The sequence below is a fragment of the Hippichthys cyanospilos genome, chromosome 4 (assembly GCF_059441005.1).
Source record: "Hippichthys cyanospilos isolate Australia breed blue-spotted pipefish chromosome 4, RoL_Hcya_1.0, whole genome shotgun sequence".
NCBI lineage: Eukaryota > Metazoa > Chordata > Actinopteri > Syngnathiformes > Syngnathidae > Hippichthys > Hippichthys cyanospilos.
Window position 1 is genome coordinate 9,724,233 of NC_142372.1, and position 21,376 is coordinate 9,745,608.

General features: G+C 40.2%; 1 protein-coding gene across 2 annotated transcripts; it reads left to right on the forward strand.

The window, feature by feature from the left end:
• The first annotated feature begins 4,734 nt into the window (after window positions 1–4,734).
• Window positions 4,735–21,284, forward strand: LOC148424511 (uncharacterized). Of its 2 annotated transcripts, XM_088412238.1 has the most exons (6): window positions 4,735–4,915; window positions 13,122–13,280; window positions 15,455–17,026; window positions 17,846–18,037; window positions 18,108–18,279; window positions 19,543–21,284. In XM_088412238.1, the coding sequence occupies exons 2-6, from the start codon at window positions 13,236–13,238 to the stop codon at window positions 19,722–19,724; spliced, it is 2,163 nt and encodes a 720-aa protein (XP_088268364.1). In that variant the 5' UTR covers window positions 4,735–4,915; window positions 13,122–13,235; the 3' UTR covers window positions 19,725–21,284. The 2 variants fall into 2 exon arrangements, with proteins under 2 accessions (XP_088268364.1, XP_088268365.1); XM_088412239.1 differs by lacking the exon at window positions 13,122–13,280 and having other exon boundaries at window positions 4,738–4,915.
• Window positions 21,285–21,376: the final 92 nt, after the last annotated feature.

The window sequence follows — 21,376 nt, forward strand, 5'->3', positions numbered from 1 at the left end:
TTCAAACATCTATTAGGCCAGTGGTTCTTAAATGGAGGTATGTGAACCAACCATGGGGTACCTGCAAATTTACTTTGATGATTTTTAATACCATTAAAGGAACTGTGTACTTTCTTTTCAAATTAAGAGCAAACTGAATGGAACATGAAGAAATTTATTTCTAAATTGTGTTATAGTGACAACTTTGCCTTTGCCTTTTTTCGTTAGATTTTATACAGAGACATAATATCATTAGTATCATCTATCTATCTATCTATCTATCTATCTATCTATCTATCTATCTATCTATCTATCTATCTATCTATCTATCTATCTATCTATCTATCTATCTATCTATATATATATATATATATACACACACACACACACACACACACACACACACAACTCTTTTACTTTAAATTGTGTAGCCCCCATGAATCCATAAATGAGGAATATTAGTCTTGTGACTTCCCATGAATATTTTGCATTGTACATAAAACTATCTTTGGTCACATGTATTGTCAACTCACACGCATGACTTTTCTGTGAGGTGGGGCCTCCAGTTCTATGATGCATGTTTTCCTAACCATCAGAACGCATTAGCTATGATATAAGCAGACTGAACCAATTTTAACATACGGAATAGAATTTCCGCCCGAGAGTCAGCTACCACGCACAGCTGTACGGTACAGCACTGTGCGTGCATACAGACAGACAAAAAAAAAAACCTTTTTTTTTTTCTTGGAAGGAGGATTTTATGCAATCTCTGGCTGCATTCTCTGGGGATGTGTTTTGAATCTGAACATGAACTTGAGCTGCCCCAACACGCCCTGTACGTACAATTCTGCAAAGCACTGTGAGCTGTCAAGAGCACCATGAGCTCATGCTGTTACGCCCAACCAAAACACACTGTGGATCCAATGAGAAAACAGAGTACTACCGAGAGATACCGTTTAGGCCTCAGTTGTATATTCCTCACTCTATTATGAGTTTACAACTTGGTGTGAGTAATTAAACAAAATCAGGTTTGTTAAACAACTTGAAAGGAGCTGTCAATGTTGACTAATGACAAAAAAGAACATAAAGTATAAGGATAACAACAGTTTAGAAAAAAAGCAAAACAAAAAAAAAGTTGTGAGGATGCTTCAAATATTTTATTTCATTTGGTCCTAACATCTCATAACGTTGTCTATATGCTTCATTTAATTGCACAATATGTATTCATTTCACGGCAAATCAAAACAGGAATAAAATTGACAAAAATGCTAACATTGCTTAAACTTGTCATGCAGCATTCACGTTTTCATTTGGGAGTAGCATTCCCTTGCTACTTCCCTTCACGCTTGCTCACTTTACATGCTGTGTGGAATTCGACATGATACGCATGTGAGAGAAAATCTTCATCATGCAACGATTTGTCAAACTGTAGTGAGATGACAAAAAAAAAAGGCTGAAGACAACCACAATGTTGAAAATTTGTTCATAGAGGCATCGAGCCAGCTACAGTTATGCTATTTTGAAGTACTGTATTTCGGCTAAGATAAGACAAGATCAAAGCCTGATTATATAAGTTCCTAAGTGAAGTTTAATTCAGTTACAACACACCATGACAGCAAAATTCTTATCTTATATAATTCTTTAAGCCAAATTTGAAATATTTTGCTCAAAACATTTTTATTTGTTGCATAAAGCTTCCTACAAGCACCTGTAATGGTGTGAGTTAGGCTGGAAGAATAATGCCATTTTTCAATTATTTGTGGCAAGTTTGCTATTGTTGTTCGCTATATTTTGAACCGTGGTTACACTTGATAAGCATGTCAGTAAAATTTTAGAGACCTTGGAAGAATTCTAGGCATCCACATCCACTATGTATGTTTTTTTTAAAGTTGGTGACGGAACATGTTGATGCAGGGTGATGGGCTTCTGCTAATTTTCCCTCTTCGTCCTCTCGCACAATGTCTGGTTCTCATTGACTGTTACGTAACACGCTTCTTCGTCCTGCAGCCAGATGTTGACAGCAGAGGGGCCACGCTCATCTCATTTCAATGAGCTACTAAATATTTTGGTCGATTGTCTCTGAAGTGGTATACACATATTCTGATTTTTAACTTCATATTTTATTTTAAAAATGTTATTGTGCTAAATGACCTGGTGAGACACATTTCCAATCAACACAAAATTGACAACAGTGCAAGCTCCCGCTGGCTCCCTAAATCAGTCGTTTCATCTCACATCAAAATCATGGTGTGCGCGAACTCGGCAATTCTGATGGTAGATACAATATTAACAGGTTCAACATGAACTGCCATTGGCTTGGTTGTTTTCTGAGGAGATCTGTGTGCTGGAGTCTATCCCAGATAATTTCAAGCAAGTGGCAGAGTACATCCACCAACGAATCATGGGACGGATTTAGACAGACATTCACATTCATTCTAGAGTTTTTATGTCAGGGTACTGACAGGAGAGACAAACAAGAATGAATGTGTCTACTTGTGGTTATTTGTGCACAAAAGGCATCAAGATGTGGGCAAGCAATAGCAGGATCTTACCGCCCACAAGAAACATTTATTCAAAGCCACCAATGTACTACTGCAGTCAACTCATCATTGGCATGCAGATCCAGACTAGAATGCATTATCTTGAAAATGGCAAGTAGATTTTTTTTAAATCATAATTTCAAACTTTAGCAGTACTGCAGGATAGTGGTTAGTGAGCCTCAAAGTTCTGATTTTCGAATTGAGCACTTGCAGTATTTGAATGGTCTCTGGGTTTTTGAGAAGTTTCTGCAGGTAAACCAGTTTTCTGCTTGGGGGATATAATTTTGCTTTTTTACTGACTAAAATCTGTTTACAGTTTGAGATGGTAAACCTTATTTCATCCTTAAATCTTCCACCTTGCTCCACATTGTACTCCATCCAACTCAGGGCTATTCTCAGAGGCCTCTTTTTCTCTCACGTTGTGCATATTTTTTCTTGCTTATCCTCCTTAAAAATCCAAAGTAAATAAATATGCTGACGGCGATACCTCCTGAAGGTGAACACAGTACTCACAAAAGAGTTTTAATCGCTGTTGAGATTCTGAACAACGATTAGCCTCCAAACTCTCAGAGTATAATAGGAACATCCTATTTCACCATCGGTAGAAAACTAATGAAGAGATGTTAATCACAAAGAGGTATTGGACACATGCACTTGAGGCACTTTTGATGAGAGTTAAACGTCAAAAATGGGGCGTTAACGCCCTCTAGTGTCAAATTTGGAAATTTGACAGCACTCCGACAAGAGGAGGTACAGTGTGACTGACGTGCAACCAACAACGATTGAAAATCAAATATTTGTTTCACTCATTACAATGCACAAATGTTATAACTTTTATGTTATGTTTATAGTTCCGTTTTAGTGATCTTTTGACTGGTTAATGTATGAATATGGAATAGGTACTGTAAACAGGTCCACCTACCTTGGAATCTGCTGACTACGCTCATGAAGTCATCTGAGGTTCGGGGAATCATTTGAATCAAGGATGAATCACGGCCTAATCTTTCGAGTCCTGGTGCCTTGGTCTTTCTTCATAGCTGTAAGAAATGAACATTTACATGTGACCTAGGTTGCATATTAAGCTGCTTTGGTAGAAAGTCCCTGAAGGAAAACCCTGACTTGATGTGAAGGGATGACATTGTCGTCGTTACACAATTCCTTGCAGAGGATAATCCAAACGGAGACATTCAAATTATTGCTCTATGGATTTAAAAAATGTAAATGTTTGCACAAGATGCCGGTTCACAATAATGTAGTTTAAGTATGTCTTTTGTAACCTGACAGAAATCCAAACTTGGTCCTAAAACTTACTTAAAAGGAAGAAAACTCATTAAGATCAAGACAAAATCATTACGTCACATCTGGAATGTGAATTGATGTAATGGTATTTTTTTTTACCCGCATGGCAGAACACCCACTTTTATAGTGTATATAGTAATTATATTTTGCATTTACATATTTATAATGATATAATTCTAACCAAAAGTGACAATTCAATTCTATTTAGTGTCATATAAACTGCAAACCGTTTCTTTACACCTGAAATTCACGAGCAAGAAAATAAGTTAAATATCACAGAAGAAAAATACCGACATCACTTTGTTTGGTAGAAGGGTGATAACAATCTATAGAGATTTGTTTTATTTAATTTTCATGGAAACGAGGAATATATTAACAGCCAGGAACGACCTAGATACCGTATTACTTAAAAAAAAATCAGTAAAGGTTCTACACTAACGGAAACTATTATGAGAAAAACTAATACAAGAGTGTTTTAATAGTCAATGTACAAAATTGTTTCCAATAATGGGAATGATGAGCACTATTCTATTTATTAGTGCAAAATGACTTACACCGATACAGCGAATTGTAGCGAAGACATTTTATGTCATCTATGTAAAATTACGATTAGGGATCAATCTAACTCCACGGGAAATGACGCCATCTTGTGGAATACCCCGGCATATAAAAAGTGACGTCGTAGCGTAAACATCATAAACGCAACATTGGCTTCTATTTAAAATTAATTACAACGCTCAAGCCTATAATTACGTTTGTCTAATCTAAAAGCGCATCGTTCATATTTGTTGTTCTACGTTGCAAATAATGTGACAGACAAATAAAAACACAACTGTTAAATCTGCGGTTTATGTTTGCGGTTACAAAAGCGGTTGGAAAAATGACATTTACGGCTAGGATCATGCTCATTTAGGGGTGAGAAAGGCGGAAGCTCTCGTTTATTCATCACGTCAGCTCCTCTTCCCTCCCTCTCTTGATTCCCCCCTCCTTCTTGCTTCACACAACGGCCGCCGTCCGTCGTTCTAATCGCTTCTTTTTCGTTCCGCTCAAATACCACCACCAGTCTCGTCGCCACCATAAACCCGTTTTGGAACCAGGTAAGCGGCTATTATTTACACGTTGTCTTCCACCCGGACGCAAAACCAAGGCGATCGGTTGTAAAAGTGTTTGTGTACTGTTACGACGGTTACTTGGTTCGAGTCCCCGGCTCGGGGGGCTGACCGCCACATCTCTTCCGCAGTCGCTTCTTTAATGTTTTGTGCCACGATCGAGCGGCGTAGCTGAATTCCGATCGGCCAAATGTCGCCGTGATTGCATTTTTTATTGGACTTGTGTACGCGGCGCCGTGCAAAAAACAGACTGGAACGAGGGAACGAAGCGGGGTGGACGAGCCGCATGCTGGAGCAAGAGCCGGGGCTACCAGGCCATACTAGCTCCACTCTGCCCATCCCAACCACGCAACACGGGGATGCCGCACACAGGCCTTGTTTTGTACCAACTTTATGCTATGCTGTCATCTTTTTTCGCAAAGTATTGGCTCAAATGTTTCATTTAAAAGTTCACTTTCGTGCTATTAGGGCCATAAAGGCTTGGTACTGAGTGGTACGCTTTGGTGCACTTGACATTGGACTTTTATGCTGGGAGCTCGGAACAAGCACAAAAAATGTGACAAAGTAGTCCGTTGTTTTGAGTGATGGGTACGAACGTCTCATCAGGGACGTTCATATTATTGTATTTCACTTGCAAGAGGGTCCTCTTTTTAAACTCCAACTCCTGGCATTTTTTGGTCAGGAGGTTCCAAAATAGTTTCTTACAAGGTCCTGATTTGGAATGTTACTTAATGATTTGCATTTATATATGTTGGTCTACCAGTGGATGAAATAGTGAATTGTGGTTCTAGAACAGGGGTAAACAGGGTAAAATATCTTTTTGTCATCCAAGTTTTTGAACGTAAGCAAAACAGCAAAAAATGGCATAAGAGTTCTTTGTCATCCGTGTCTGATTTCTTAAACTTTGGAAGTAGAGTACATTTGCATTTGTAGTTTATTTAGCAACTCGTCTGCTCAAAAATTGTCACTAATGACAATCCCCATCTATAAGAAACTTAACTAAATAAAGGCATGTAACATTTTGTAATGGATTCAATAAAACACTATTCAGCAATACGTTGCGTTATGCTCCAATTAATTTGCTCTTAATTTGAAAATAAAAATACTGTTCATGTCATTGCATTTTAAAACATTAAATATTAGATTTGCTGATACCTGCAGAAACCCTGTTTAAATCACACGAACACCCTGAATAGCCTTCACTGACACCAGTTTGGAAATCACTGTTCTCGAGGATGCCCTGAAGAGTTTCAAGTTAGTATTGTGTTTGTTGTTGCCGTTGCTGTAAAATGATTGATTAAATTTAACGAGGGATGTTTCCTAATACTTCAGAAACTATAACTCCTTGTTCCAAGAGACTATAGGATAATGTTTTCACTTGCTGTTTATCCTGTTTGTTAAGAGGGCTCAGCGTGTAATGATTTTTGATGTATCAAAACGCGAGAGACCCTTGCGTATGGGGGTCGGGGGGAATCGCCATGTGTTTTCTTACTACCCTCAGAGTGAATGGTGTACTCAGGATGAGAAAACATCCCTCACACTCTACACCACAGGAGAATTGGTGAGGATAATCATTAAAGACGTCTGACAAACAGGCCTTTGCTGACTTAACCAGAAAGTGAGAAAATGCTGTAATTGTCATGATTTGGCCAGCCTACTTTAGCTGCATTTGTAACAAAGTGACCACTACTAAACAAAATTACACTGTTTCTTCTTCCTGTCTGTCTATCAGTCATGGATGCTGATATTAAAATGTCACTCTGGTATCAGCACAGTGCAGACGTTCCTTCATGCTGCACATTTTGTACTGGTTGCCAAAGTGACCCATTTTGGATGTCATGTTGACTTTCATCCTCTCTATCAGTGGCCAAAGGGGGATGGGGGGGAAGGGGATGCCGTTATTGGAACCAGTGGTCAGGATTCTAGCATTTAAATGCCCCCTTCAAGTGAGTGCTATAGTTTGCCTGGCGGCGTGATACTTCTGTCTTTTTAAAGTTCACCTCCAAACGCAAATAGCCGTGGTTCTGGTTATGAGTGTCCACAATACTGCAGTACAGTCAAAACTGACAATAACATTAAGCTGTTTGTTGGCTGCTGGCTAAATATTAATTAACTGGCTGCTATATTAAAAGTGATGCATGACCGTTTTACGGTGGCACTTGAACCTTTCTCCCACAATGTGATATACGTCTTTATAGCAAACACCATTTGACAACATTTTCCTACACCTTATTGGCCTCAAAAATTGTCCATAAATGTTCTGAACTCCTACTTCCATGTACTGGGTTAGAATGTAGCCCACTTGTGTTATATGTTGTTTTGCTCATCCATATTCAATAAGGTGCACATGTAATTGCATTAACATTGTGAAGCTTTACTTTTTTATCTGTCTGACTTATAAGTACCCTTTTCATTGTGGCGGCAGTCATAGTGTTAATGCTTCGACTCAACCGTAGAGGGGGTGGATTGGTCGAAAGAGATGTCTGCCATCTTATAGGTTACAATGAGAAGAACGTTGTCAATGTGAGAAACACTGTAGTGTTGTTTATTTTCTTTCATTGATTAAATTGGACTTGTTGTTATATCCCTGATGTGCTATGATGTCACTATCGAGGTACCTCAGCAATTTGGAACAGTTTAGTGGAAACAAATTTTTTTTTAGTGGAAATGCTGTATTTGTTATTGTATTTGATAATACATGCTTTTGATTTATTTTAAATTAACTGGGATGCTTTGTTTGTGATAATAGAATAAAAGAGAATGCTCCAAGGGTAATCTCCATGTAGTCTGACATGTGGATTCATCAATCACTGTTTTGTTGTTACATTTCAATTAGTATACAAGATTGCTATCTGTTCCAATGATGCTTGAGGTCCAGCAATGATGAACAGTGAAAACAGCAGGTTTTATTTTAAAATTGGTAACATACATAAACCAAACTTGCCAAAAAGATTGATTGAATGTTTTTGTATATTTAACTTGCATGTTCACATTGTGTGGGACTGTAGCCATACTAAGAGGTTTAGAATAGCTGATGATGGTGTCAGCACATTGCAGTGCTGTGCGCCGCTGCAGGCAGGGTTAAAAAAAAAAAAAAAACGTGTGAGAGAGAGATGGGCTGATGAATCCGAAAGCAGAGAGGCCTAATGTGTCGGTCTGTGTGTTCCAACCATGCTACTATTTAATGAGTGCTAGGGAAGCCCTTAAAGTGAAATAAAGGCTACTGCATGGACTTTGACCATAACTGTCTTATTATTAAAAGAAAAAAAAATGTAGGGAAAGCCACTAATAATCCATTTTTGACCTTGTTACTCTGTTTAGCACAAGTAACTGTCAAGTTTTGTTAACAGTGCGTAGGTATTTGTTGGCTAGCGTGTAATGGTATGTCAATTAAAAACAAAAACTTAGCAGATCAATCACTCAGCTAACAAAGAGTCAGCTAACAAGCAAACTACTGCAGGTACCAAGCTTAACAGTGAAATGACAACTTTAACTTAATACGATGGATAAGCAACCAGCTAAAGGCGATTAAAGTCTAAGAGACAAACTGTCAGGTTAAAAGCTAAACAATGATCAAGACCAAAGCTGCTAACAAGTTAACCAACAAACAACGGTCCTACAAACTCAATGGCAAGTGGCTGTCAGGCTAAGGAGCATCTTAAAAAGTCAACCAAGTAGCTTAAAAGCTGGCCAACAATAGACTAACTGACGAACCAGCCAGCGAGCGAATAAGATAATCATTTAACAGACAGAAGGTGTCAAGTAGTATTTTAGAGCTTACTTTACAAACCTACTGTATTAGCCAAACAGCAATAAGCTAAAACACAATTTGGAAACAGGCTAACTCTTGGCACTTCCATTTGCCGTCTACTGAAAATTACATCACATGTTCTTAGGGCTCAGGCAACGACCAGCCGCGGCACAGCTTGCAACCGTCACTCGATCAAACGAAATCCGTGATTGATCATTATCCGAGCCTTGAGCATGTGATGGCATTTTCAGTCGACAGCAAGTGGCAAAATGTTTTTTTTTACCTGTATTACTTGTACTTGAAATATGATTCAGTCCTCAATTTAATTTTAGACAAGATATTAACTTTTGACTGCTTAATAAGCTATATAGGTGTACAGTACTATCCTTTTAAGGCACTGGTGTTTTGCTGCCATTCAGCTGCCATGTACAGAGGGACTGGATGAAATTTTGTTTTGCAATAAAATTCATTCAAATTTAATTCTGCAACCCACCTGATTATTACTGTTTATTTTGTTTATTAATTGTTTGTTTATTGCTGTATGTAGATTGCAGTCTTGATTATACTGTTAAGTGACAAAACCTCATTGTGTTTTTAGGCTCTGCTCACCCTGCTGACTTGGCCCACTTTTTGCCCTCTTCAACGTAATTTTAGCCTGTGTGTGTGTGTGCACGCGCATGTATGTGTGTATATATGTGTGCGAGCAAGGAAATGGGAGGTCAGTACCTTCAGAGAGATTATTCTATCCCATTTAACACAATCAATTTTTCTCAGTCGATCAAAATAATTCGAAGATAGGGGTGTCAAAACAACAGATTAATTGCGATAACTATAGAGTTAAACATTGTTTTTTTGTTTTTTAAGTAGCATTAATCAACTCTTCAACTTTCTGCTTTTTGTATGCTGGTTGGATACATTTTTATGCATCAAGATTCTTACGCTTGAGTTGTTAGGAGTCAGAAAACAAAGGCCAATCACATCCTGATTGGCTGTCATAACCCGAGGCTCTTGTTGTGGGTTGGAGGGCAAGTTCAGGAGCAGGGAAAATGTAAAAATAGAAGTACGTGAAAATTGTCAGTCAGATGTATGGTAAATTTAACTATGAAAGATTAAGGTAGAGAGAGTAATTTGCATTGTCTTTAAGAAAGTGCTTGCTTACCACAGAAGTATATCAAGTTTAGGCTATCACTTAAATGCAAAGCACCCAGCGCTGGCTGTAGCCACAGCCGACGTTAGCAACAAAGATGCCAATGTAGCAAGCCATAGCAAACTTCATTGCCAAAATAAACTTGAGAGCAACACACGTTTGAGCGAGTCAGATGGACGCATGCACAATGTTTTACTTTGTTATTTTCTTTGGAGATTGACAAAATACAACAGCACCATTACGCTGGATAGTCGAAACTAAATGTTGCAGGCTAGTCTCAAATACAGCTGAAGGTATGGTTATAGCTGCATCTGTTAAAAGTCTGTTGAAGAAAATAAATGACTGAAGCCACTTTTTTGATCTGCCAAATTTGGCTGTTTTGGGAGTGAGTTTAAGTGAAAATTAAACATTTATAATTATAGCTCTCATATCTGAAATCTCTTGACATCTATGGATGACATTACTGTAATGTGTTAATGGAGATTTTTTTTTTCTTTTACACCTCGGTGTGGTGGAGGTCGAAGGGGTTGGGTGGGGTGAATTAGTGTAGCTTTCTATGGTAACGCATACCAGTGTTAATCAAACCAGACAATTATTTTGCTTTTTGTGGGACCTCATAAGATTGCGCAAGTGTACCTACTGTTGTGTCCATTAAAGGCCTTAGAACACATGGCAATGAATGGCCTCCAGTCTGGTGGTGACAGGTGACACATGCTTAATTGTGATGTGTGCTGAAGAAAAGAATGAACACCCAAACCAACAAGACACCCCCCCCCCCCCCCCTTCTCTCTTCACTGTAGCCATGTTTTTGTGAGCCTTTGCTTTGTGCTCTCTCTCTTTCGCTTGCTCGCTCTGTTTCTCTCTCATATTTCTCCTTCTTTCGGTTTTTCTCTCCCCTCCCCCTTTTCGGCTCCCTTCTTTCGTTTCTCCCTCATCTCTCGCTCCGTTTCCATCATGTCACCCTTCTCTCCCACACTGCACTCTTCCAATCTCTCTCTCTCCCTCCTTTTTGTTTTTTTTTCAACTTCCTCTCTTCTCCCTTCCCCCACTGCCACCTCTCCCTCTCTCCTCCCCTCCCACCCGTTCTTTTTATCTCCTCCCCCTTCAATCCCTCTTTCATTCCGAGCAATCATCTGTTCTCTTCCCCTGCTTCCGCTGTTTGTGCCCCCATTTTGTCCTCTGCAGCCTTCTTTCTTTCTCCTTTCCTCCATGTTCTCTCTATCCTGTTGTTCAGTGCCGACCCACCATTGCACTGTGTTATATTCAAAATACAAACTTGACTTATGTGAAGATTGAGACACAATGTTGATCAGTTTTGTGCATGTCACCTTACTTAACCCTCCAACCACCTGCTTCTTGGTCAAACCTGCCTGGCGTTTGCATATGCAATCAACAAGTGGCGAGTGCACAACCCAATGGAACCGATACGAGAACTATACTTTATCAGCGTGTTTAAAAAAAAAAAAAAAAATATATATATATATATATATATATATAAATAAAAAATAAAAACTTTGAATGCACAAATAAGAACATTTGCCCCCCCCCCCCCATGTTATGTGATTGATCAATGCAAAAAAAAGTTAAGAACCGAGCTCACTGTTGTTGATAGTTTATTCAATTGTAATAATTCAAGTACAGCATGAGCTGTATCTTTTTTACTATTATCATATGCAATTTTTAGGGCACGAAAAGGAAAAACAGATTCAACCCCATTCAACCTTACATTGGCGAGGCGTTCACTGACCAATCACAATGTGGGAAATCACATAATGCGCAACAAATTAATGATGTACAGATAGGAACACAAGAAAAAATGAAGTTTGAGAAGAAAAGATTTATTCTGTTTTACTATAATTTTTCATTGTTGCCGAAGTGTTGCTGCGTCTTTTACAGATTAACATAGAAAATACCTACATTTCATCCCAAAATTAAGGGTGTGTCCTATACATAGGTGTGTCTTTGGTGAATTACAGTATATTTTCCCATGAGATTTAGGTACTATGCATAGTTTAATTTCTTAATCATTGTTCCATAAAATGTGCTGTGAGATATTTATTAAAACATAAATCAGACAAGATAAGCATGAATTTTTTCCTGCTTGACTATTTTTAATCCACGTCACTTCACAAGCGTCACTTCACAAGCCGCTTGCATGTGTAAAACCCCTATGGCAACACCCTCCCCCCAAAAAACAGTTAGTGCCACATCACACTCACACTCGCATTCGTGTGAAAAACACAGTTATATTTATATTTCATTGCCCCAAACGAGTACCACGTCTCTAATTGACAATTCGGCAATCAATTAAGCAAAAAAAAATAAAGCTATTCAATAGCCTAATTTAAATGAACGATGTATCATTTATCTTTGGGGGTCACAATTGTTACCATGGGCACCAGGTAGCCCTAAAGCCACTAGCTCACCTCTGATGGGACATTGGGGTTTCCTCTACAGTAATGGTTAATTTTTACAAGCAAAGATTAGGTGAGCAAAGCAAGTAGTGCAAAGAATTGATCTGGACGTCACTACTTTATACACAACCTAAAGTCACAGTTTAAAAAAAAAACTGTATTCAACTTAAATTAAGCAAAGCTGAGCCTTTAGCACGTTATTTTGAGTTGACAGCAAGTGAAAAAAAATCTTACTTTTAAAAGTGTTAATTGTGTGTTAAAAAAAATAAATTAAAAAAATAGTTATCAAATGAACTCATTCAATTCCAAAGATGTTATTTTACTATTTTAAAAGTCCAGTCACTCAGTCCCAGGTATTTATATTTTTTCCTAACATTTTCACCTTAGGACAAATGAGTGTCTAAAAATGAGTGGTGCTAAGGCCTTGTCTACATGTAACTGCCTTATTATTATGTGACCTGCATAGTCCCCCCCCCACCCCCCCGTCGTTATTTGTTTATTTAAAGAAATTGCGTCTATTTTTTACTGCTAAAAATGGCTACATACGTGTTCTATTTAAATGCCACAAGTATTTAGTACTTATGATAAACATCAAAATCTTGATTTCAAATTTTTGATTTTCAAAATGACCAATTGACCAAATTAATTTGATTTATTATCCAGCCTATATTATTTTACCATATCCTTCTCTCCTCCTATCTCTTTTCCTTCTCTCCTTCATTCGCGCTTTCTCAAGTCAGTCACCTGACAATCACTCGCTCTCCCATTTGTTGCCCCCCCCCCCCGAATCTAATTTCCGCACTGATGCACGATGTCATGCTCGCAATCGCTTGCGAGCATTTGTGAGGCTTCGCTCATACTTTTTGTTTGGTTTTTAAACAGCCGGCTCGTTTCTTTGGCGGGGATTGAAGGGAGGCAGGCCGAAGTTGGTCCCGCCCTTCGATTGCACTGGCTTATAAATAGCGAGCCTCTCACTCTGTGCTCACGCTCTCGGGGATGAGATCCTTAAAGCACCTGAAGCTTTACAGCAGAAGAAATGTGGTGAGTTTATGCTGACTTTATTAATGGTGGCTTTTCTATACTGAGGTGCTTTCAGAAGCAGGGGCTCTCTTTCAGTCAGCTTGTTTTTTGTCTTCATCTTTCTCCCTCTTAATATCTTTCCAGTCGCATGGCTCTCTTCCTCCTCTCTTTTCTCTCTCTCACTGCCCTTCCCCCTTCTCTCTCTCTCTCCCTTTTCCTCCACCTTTTTTCCACATCTTCCATCATTCCTCTCCATGTTCTTGTCATGATTTTGTTACCTTTTTCTGATTGTTTTTAATCTTAATCTCCATTTCTGCACATTTATGCTGTTTGTTGATTTCCGACCTATAGGTCAGTGGACAGGCTAATCTCCCTCAACACACATACGCACAGATAGTACACTTGGCCAGCATTCTGGATCAGGGATTGTGTCTCAGTTGAAAAATTGCCTGGTTTCAATATCTGAGCTACAACAAATTGACTTTAATCGACAATATATGTGTTCATTTTTGTCATTTGCTTGAATGAGTCTCAGTGTGTTTTCACCTCTGCTCAAGTGGAAGTACTTTGCCAGGACTTAACCAAAACTAGAGCAAACCTTCCTGTTTACATCACTGCATCCAATAGGTGAATGGAGAGCTGTCCATTATGACCACATTATTCAATGCATGCTTCAGTTGAGCTGAACAGATGAATTATGATTCAGTGGGTTTCTGATTTTAAACTGTTCCATTTTCAGTAGTATTTTTCACTCAGTCATATGGGAAACTGAGTCCATCCCTATTGCTTGCTGACTTAAGCAGAGGTGGCGTACATGCTTTGCTGTTTTCATGTCAATCACATAAGCCACATGTGGACTTGTATTTGGAACGTGGGGTGAAGCTGGGGAACCTAGCAAAACCCCACGCAAATTTGGCGGAGAACCAAAACAATTTCAATCAGGAAGGCTACAATTCAAATCCAAAACCTCACATCACAACCACTTGTTGCACACGCCAACCAGACTCAATTTTGCAAAGAAGTGAAAACACAAACAAACAGGGCTGATTTGATTCTTAGTTGATGCGCTAGTACCAAGTCACTGCCAATCTCAAGCCAGGATAACTTTTACCCACTTGCTCCCAGTCTGAACAAAGTAAACATTTGCCCGACTTTAGTAGATGCAACATGGGCACAATTCATAGTAGCATTTGTAAATTCAGGATTGTACAGCATGAGTTCCAATCATGTCTCCAGGTTGAGAGCCATCTCTCACATCAGAATTGCACAGATATAAATAATGAAGAAAAATTTATTTTCAATCTTTTACTGGAGTATACTTGGTGAAATTATGAGTGTACTAATTAAAACATTGTACTAATAATGTAACAATAACCGGACTGGCGATATATCGTGATTTTAAAAGTTACAGTTATTTAAAACCGTCCAACTTGGTCAAAACCGGTAAATTGTTTTCCCTCCCGCGTCGTCTGCTTTAACGTGCCACTGCACTGTGCAGCGGGGGCCCCTCCTCTCTTTGTGTATCATATGTGAGTACTCCTCAGTTGCAGCAGCCAATCACATTACAGCTGCTGTTGTCCGCTTTCGGGTGACTGTAGCCTGGCGTTTTATGCGATATCGTTCATAGTAAGTTAGTAACCAAGTCAGTCGTGTGGGAAGATTTCAGGTTTTCAAAGAGGGCAGGCAACTGTTGCGTGTATGCTACGAGCTGGCTGTGAGTGACAGGATCTTGCATGTGAGAGTGCAGGTCGATTTGTGATGCACATTTGTACAGAAAATAAATGCTCGTCACGATGAAAAGACTCCACATTCTACTAATGATTGATACATAAAGAAGTTGGAAGGATGGTAGTTTATTTCAAATCAATCATGTTTTTTATATTGTACTGTATTTTTACACATGCATATTTCAATTAAAATTGGGTGTTTTCTATCAGAAACAATCAATGTATATATTTATTGGTGAGAAAAACCTATTTTGCTCACTGAAGGTTGTTTTGATTTTATTTGCAACTTTTTATAAATCAATCGATTTTTGAGGAATAAAACTATCCAATGAAAAGCATTAATTGAAAAAGACCAATTCGGTACTTTTATTCCAGCTTGCCTAGTTGAAGGGATGCAAACTAGTTTCTTGCACATTGTTCATAACCACAAACTGTCATGACTGAGCATCTGTGTCTGTATGATTCCAGGAGGAGGCGAGCCGGCGCCTGGGTAGATGTGAGCCCAAGGTAATGGCCAGGCTGGTGGACACAGGCACACAAACAGATCCTGTAGTTGTGCTGTCCTTGGCCCAGGCTGCCGTGCTAGGTCTCATCTCCCAGAATGAAGTCTTTGGCGCAACCATCGCACCCAATGGCTTCTACACCGGCGAGCCCAAAGAGTCACCCGCGCCACAAGTAGACGGAGTGGACTACGAGTACGCAGATCAGCTGATAGGTGCCAACGGGGATTACCTCGGGGACAACTTGGCAGAGGACGGACAGATGCAACCCAGCTGTAGTCAGAGACGGTGGCAGCAAGGGCCGCCTCAGCACCCCGACGTCAAAATGGTGGTTCCCGATCGTCACGTTCTTCAAGGTGTTGACGGGACCGTTTCTCACATCAAAGGGGAAGTGGTGAACTCTGTCATGACCTCATGCGTCCACATGCTTAACAATATGGCTCCAAGGGGGGGGTTGGTTCAAGTGGACCCAGCCACCCTGAGAGTACCCAATAAGAACTGTTCAGAGTGCGAGCGGGAGGCCTCCAATCAGCAGCAAGCCAGCGCCCACGTCCACCCTCCTCCTCCTACCCAAGTGGCCCACCGAGGAGCGGAACACAGAGGACTGCAGGGCCAGCGCCCCATGGGGGGCCATGGTAGAGGCGTCCAGGAGGGCGAGGAGGAGGTAGACCACCAGGGCAACAACATGATGAAGCCAAACCAGCAAGAAGAAGCCATCAGCAGCTACTTCCAGACAAGCGAAGTGGGCAGCTACGACTCGGGGGAAATGTCAATGGGGGCCGAGTACGAAGACGGCGGGCAAAACATGATGTGGACGGACGGGAGCGGCGGAGGCGGGCAGCACCAGCAGCCTCAACATCCGCAGCCCCCCCGGCGACACGGTGGCCGCCGAGTGGACCGCCTGGACATCAACATCCAGATCGATGAGTCGTACTGCGTGGATGTGGGCGACGGCCTGAAGCGCTGGAAGTGCCGCATGTGCGACAAGTCGTACACGTCCAAGTACAACCTGGTCACGCACATCTTGGGCCACAACGGCATCAAGCCGCACGCGTGCCCCCACTGCGGCAAGCTCTTCAAGCAGCCCAGTCACCTCCAGACCCACCTGCTGACCCACCAGGGCACACGGCCTCACAAGTGTACCGTGTGCAAGAAGGGCTTCACTCAGACCAGCCACCTGAAGCGCCACATGCTACAACATACTGACGTCAAGCCGTACAGCTGCCGGTTCTGCCGCCGCGGCTTTGCTTACCCCAGCGAGCTGCGGGCGCACGAGGTCAAGCACGAGCGCGGCCGCTGCCATGTGTGCTCGCAGTGCGGCCTGGAGTTCCCCACTTATGCCCACCTCAAGCGCCACCAGACCAGTCACCAGGGACCCCACACCTTCCAGTGCACAGAGTGCAATAAGTCTTTTGCCTACCGCAGTCAGCTCCAGAACCACCTACTGAAGCACCAGAGCCCCAGACCCTACACCTGCTCCCAGTGTGGCTTGGAGTTTGTGCAGCTGCACCACTTACGCCAGCACTCGCTCACCCACAAGGTACAGATCCATGTGTGTCAGTCAGGTAATTGTAATACATTCCTGGCTCCTAAGCAAGCAGTAGACTGAGGTTTGAGTTTGTGTTCTCCTCACTATTCATAGGGTATAGGTTACGGCCATTCATGGAAAGAAAATTGCGTGAAAATGTGACAATGACAAAAAAAGTTCATTTTTGCTCCTGGATTTAAAAATGTCCTCACACCCCTGTTCAAATGGCTACCGTTTTGTGATTTGAAAAAAAAAAGAGGCCAAGTTCCATACTACGTGTTCATCTCAAATTAAAATTAACCCTGGTTTAATTAAAACACACACAAACACACCATCTCTTCACAACGCAACTTCTATAAAACGTGACGACAAAAGTTTCAGTTCAATTTTAGGTTTCTGAACAGTGAATCGATAAATTGAACTTTTGTTTATCAATTTGAATATCTGGGTCGTTTCATCCATAGTAATACTGACCACTTACCCAGTCATATGAGAGCATACACATTTTTGCAACCACATCATGTTTTGTTGCTAATTTTTACAGCTACTTCTTCTAATTTTTCCCTGTGCGAATTATTGGCTACTATGGTGGAAAAAGTTTTTAAGTGTATTATCTTTTTTTTTTTTTTTTTTTTTTTTTAACGTTACCAAAGATGGCATTTGAAAAGGATAGTCCTTTTATATACATTGTGGATCCCACAAAATACCGGAAACAAGATTGCACCTAGGCAACATTTTCATAGAGATTCACTGTTAAAAAAAAAAAAAAAAAAAAGTAATCTTATACTCAAGTTAGCTCATCATGTAAAATTTTTCGGGGTCTTTTCTTAGGGCATGAAAGGGCACAAGTGTGAAGTATGCTCCCGCGAGTTCACGCTGTCAGCCAACCTCAAGAGACACATGCTGATCCACAACAGTGTGAGACCCTTCCAGTGTCATGTGTGCTTCAAGAGCTTCATCCAGAAGCAGACACTCAAGACCCACATGATTGTCCACCTTCCCGTCAAGCCCTTCAAATGCAAGGCCAGTATTTTTCCAGCTGTGTGACATGTAGTTGATGAATTTAATAATATGAATTGTCCTTTGTTTGCAGGTGTGTGGCAAGTCTTTCAATCGAATGTACAACCTGCTGGGCCACATGCATTTGCACGCTGGCAGTAAACCCTTCAAGTGTCCCTACTGCACCAGCAAGTTTAATCTGAAAGGGAATTTAAGCAGGCACATGAAGGTCAAACACGGCATGGACGTGTCGCCTGAAGGACAAGGTGAGCAACACATACAGGTTTACTTAAGTGAAAATTTTAGCTTGACGACAATTATCGTAATCCCCGAAATATAAGTTTTTTTTCTAATCTCCAAAATGTTTGCCAGAAGTATGGGTGTGCTCTCTAAACGTTTAACTTTTTATTATTTCAATGACATTTGAGGAAAATTGTATCAGAAAATCACAAACGACCAGTTTTAACGCACAAAGGCGGATTTTTACATCGGCGGATTCTTACTTACTTATTACGGTAATGAGACGACTAGACAAATAGACTAGAGGCTGTCAGTTGGCTGGATCTAAGAAGCTGCTCTTGATAGCTGAGGTTGTTCAATAAATAAAGCGAGTCGAACCAGCATACGGTTCCATCCTTGTTCACACGCAGGAATATTATAGTAGCCTATAAGAAGAAAGGGATTCTTGTTGGAGAGCAGGTTTCAAACCGTGAGGCTACTACAAGGTTTTGGGCAACGCGCTACCGGCCCATGCACGGCGAACTAGAGTGGAGCCTGTAGCCGACCAAGCAGGATAACGAGGAGGTACAAATAGCGTTCACATTTATTTCAACAGAACTCTTAGATAAACTCTCCCTAAGGCACAAGTACAACACACTCACCTGCTCTCTGCAGGAGCTGCTGCATCGTCTCTTCCTCACTTGCTCGACCACTCACTTACCCGCAGGCTACACAAAGGTCTCACTCAATATAGCCGCAACAAATATATAACTAATGGATATGAATACAAGAAAATATCAAGAGATGAAATGTATTCTGTTTCGCTTTAGTTTTTACATTGTCCTGAAACTGCTAATGCGTCCTATACATAGTAACATTAAAAAAAAAAAAAAAATCATAGAACTTGAACCTGAAATTAAGGGTGCATCCTTTACACATGTGCGTCCTATACTATATTTGGCATCTAAAATATAATCTATACTAATATATATATATATAATTTGTTGCTGCGACGCATTTCACCTTCACGAGCTTTCGTAGCATCTGCCTTCCTCTTGTTTTACGTCATACTCACACCAAGGAAAGAAAGGCTAAAGAAAGCGAACCGTTTGTTCCGAAAAGACAGACCTGGAACAAGTATTAAGGAAACTGGGCAACACCTCAGGAAATTGGAAGATTATTGGTGAGAAAAATCTTATGTGGGAAGTAGAATCATGTACTTGAATTAATTGCTTTCTTGTGGGGAAGTTTAGAGGCTATCTATGTGTATTTTTTTTTTTTTTTAATATTACACCCTCTTTATTATGCAGAAGTACTTCCTGAAATGGAGAGCCAGGCGGAGTATGAAAGCCAGAACTTTGGCTTCACAGCTGGCGACAACATGGACAATAGTGGCTCACAAAACCTCACCAAGCTGACCACAGCCAACATGGACGACATGGAGGAGTACTACAACTTTGGCAAGGACACCAGCACTTACACCACACCCTGAGTGAACAAAAGGGTGTGTGTGTGGTTGGGGTTTATTAATGACTTTGAATCTGAATTGCTCATTTTTTGGGGCACCATTGACTCAAACCTTATCTGTTGTGTGTGAATTTGTTACAAAAATGAGTAAGAAAGAAGAAAAAAAAAAAAGTTCCACATCCATCAGTAACATTTGATGTGAATCATGCCATGCACAGGCAACTCTTATTGTCTGAACTGAAAATGCTATGTACCCACGCTATATAGTATATATAAACATTTCACCATGTTTAATACATAGTCACCTCTTATTCATAGGTTTGAATGCACTTATTAACATGACAGTTTTTATGTGCACACCTGTAGATGCAACTTTCAGGAAATATTTCTGGGCACTCATAAATGAAAAGATCCCATCAGGTATGTTCGACATGCCCCAAAGGTACCTAGATAGTTCAAAAGTAATAGTCATCCTCTTATTTTGGCCCTTGGTACAAAACCGAGTTAATAGTCGTCACGCACTCCTCTCAAAATGTTTTACTTCCTGTTGTTGGAACTTGTAAACGGACGCTTTTTCAATTCACCATCTGCATTAGTTCCCCTTTTTGGTGTACCATTTTGATTATCATCTCCATTATTTTGAGACCTCCAAGAATCTAGTGTAAGGACTTAAGGAAAATACTTTTATTTCTACACCAATCAGATCTTCTCCCTAAGAAGTTAATTTGCGGTTAGAATGAATATATTTTTTTTTAACTTTTTGAATAAGTGGACAAAAACATGTGAATGTTATGGAAGACGTTTTTTTTTCTCCCTTTTGTTTAAAAGACTGGCTGTTTTCCATGGACTGGAGGAAACCAGATTGTGAAAAGTCCTGGCGATATAATTTCCTTTACTGTACACTTCTGTCAAACTGTTGTTTGAAGCCATTCCGGGAGACCGGTTTTCACTGGTTTTCAAGCTGCAACATATTTGATTGATAAGTTCCTATCCTAAACTGTAGATCGTGTACATGTTAAAACAAAATGTTTTGGTTTAAGAGTGGACTGAGGAAAGTCCTGCTTATATTAACGATTTTGTTCTTGGGAGGTGGGCTCCCCCTGTCCTGCCATGCAGGTCAGTCAGCTTTCATATGCATACTAAACCTCCAGAACAGTCGACTAGTTCAGCATTTCCCAACCTTTTTTGAGCCAAGGCACCCATTTTACAATAAAATAAAATCTCAAGAAACATGACCAAACAACAGTCATGAAAATTATGAGTACTGAAGTGATGATCTTGTCCCAATCCTTTTACAAAATTGCCTACCCAGAGGAACACAAATCTTAGTACTGACACTGAGGCTTGATATGTCATTAATGGGAACAGGTGAATATTGAAAACTCATTGTTCTGCTTGGTACTATAAATAATTGGCAGAGTTAGTTTTATTTGTAATTAATAATGCCAAATATATATTCCTGCAGTTCCTTCCCCTGATGATCTATTAAGATGGTACTGGTTGGGAAACACTGCACTAGTTGAACTAAAATGTCATGGGAAGTGACTGTGGATTATTTAATTAAAAAAAAAACTAGTTAAAAAGACTTACCTGTGTATGCGCACTTTTGTGGGGGAGTAGATCAAATCTTATGCTCAGTTGTGTTCAATCTGTGTATACGCATTTTTGTGGGGGAGT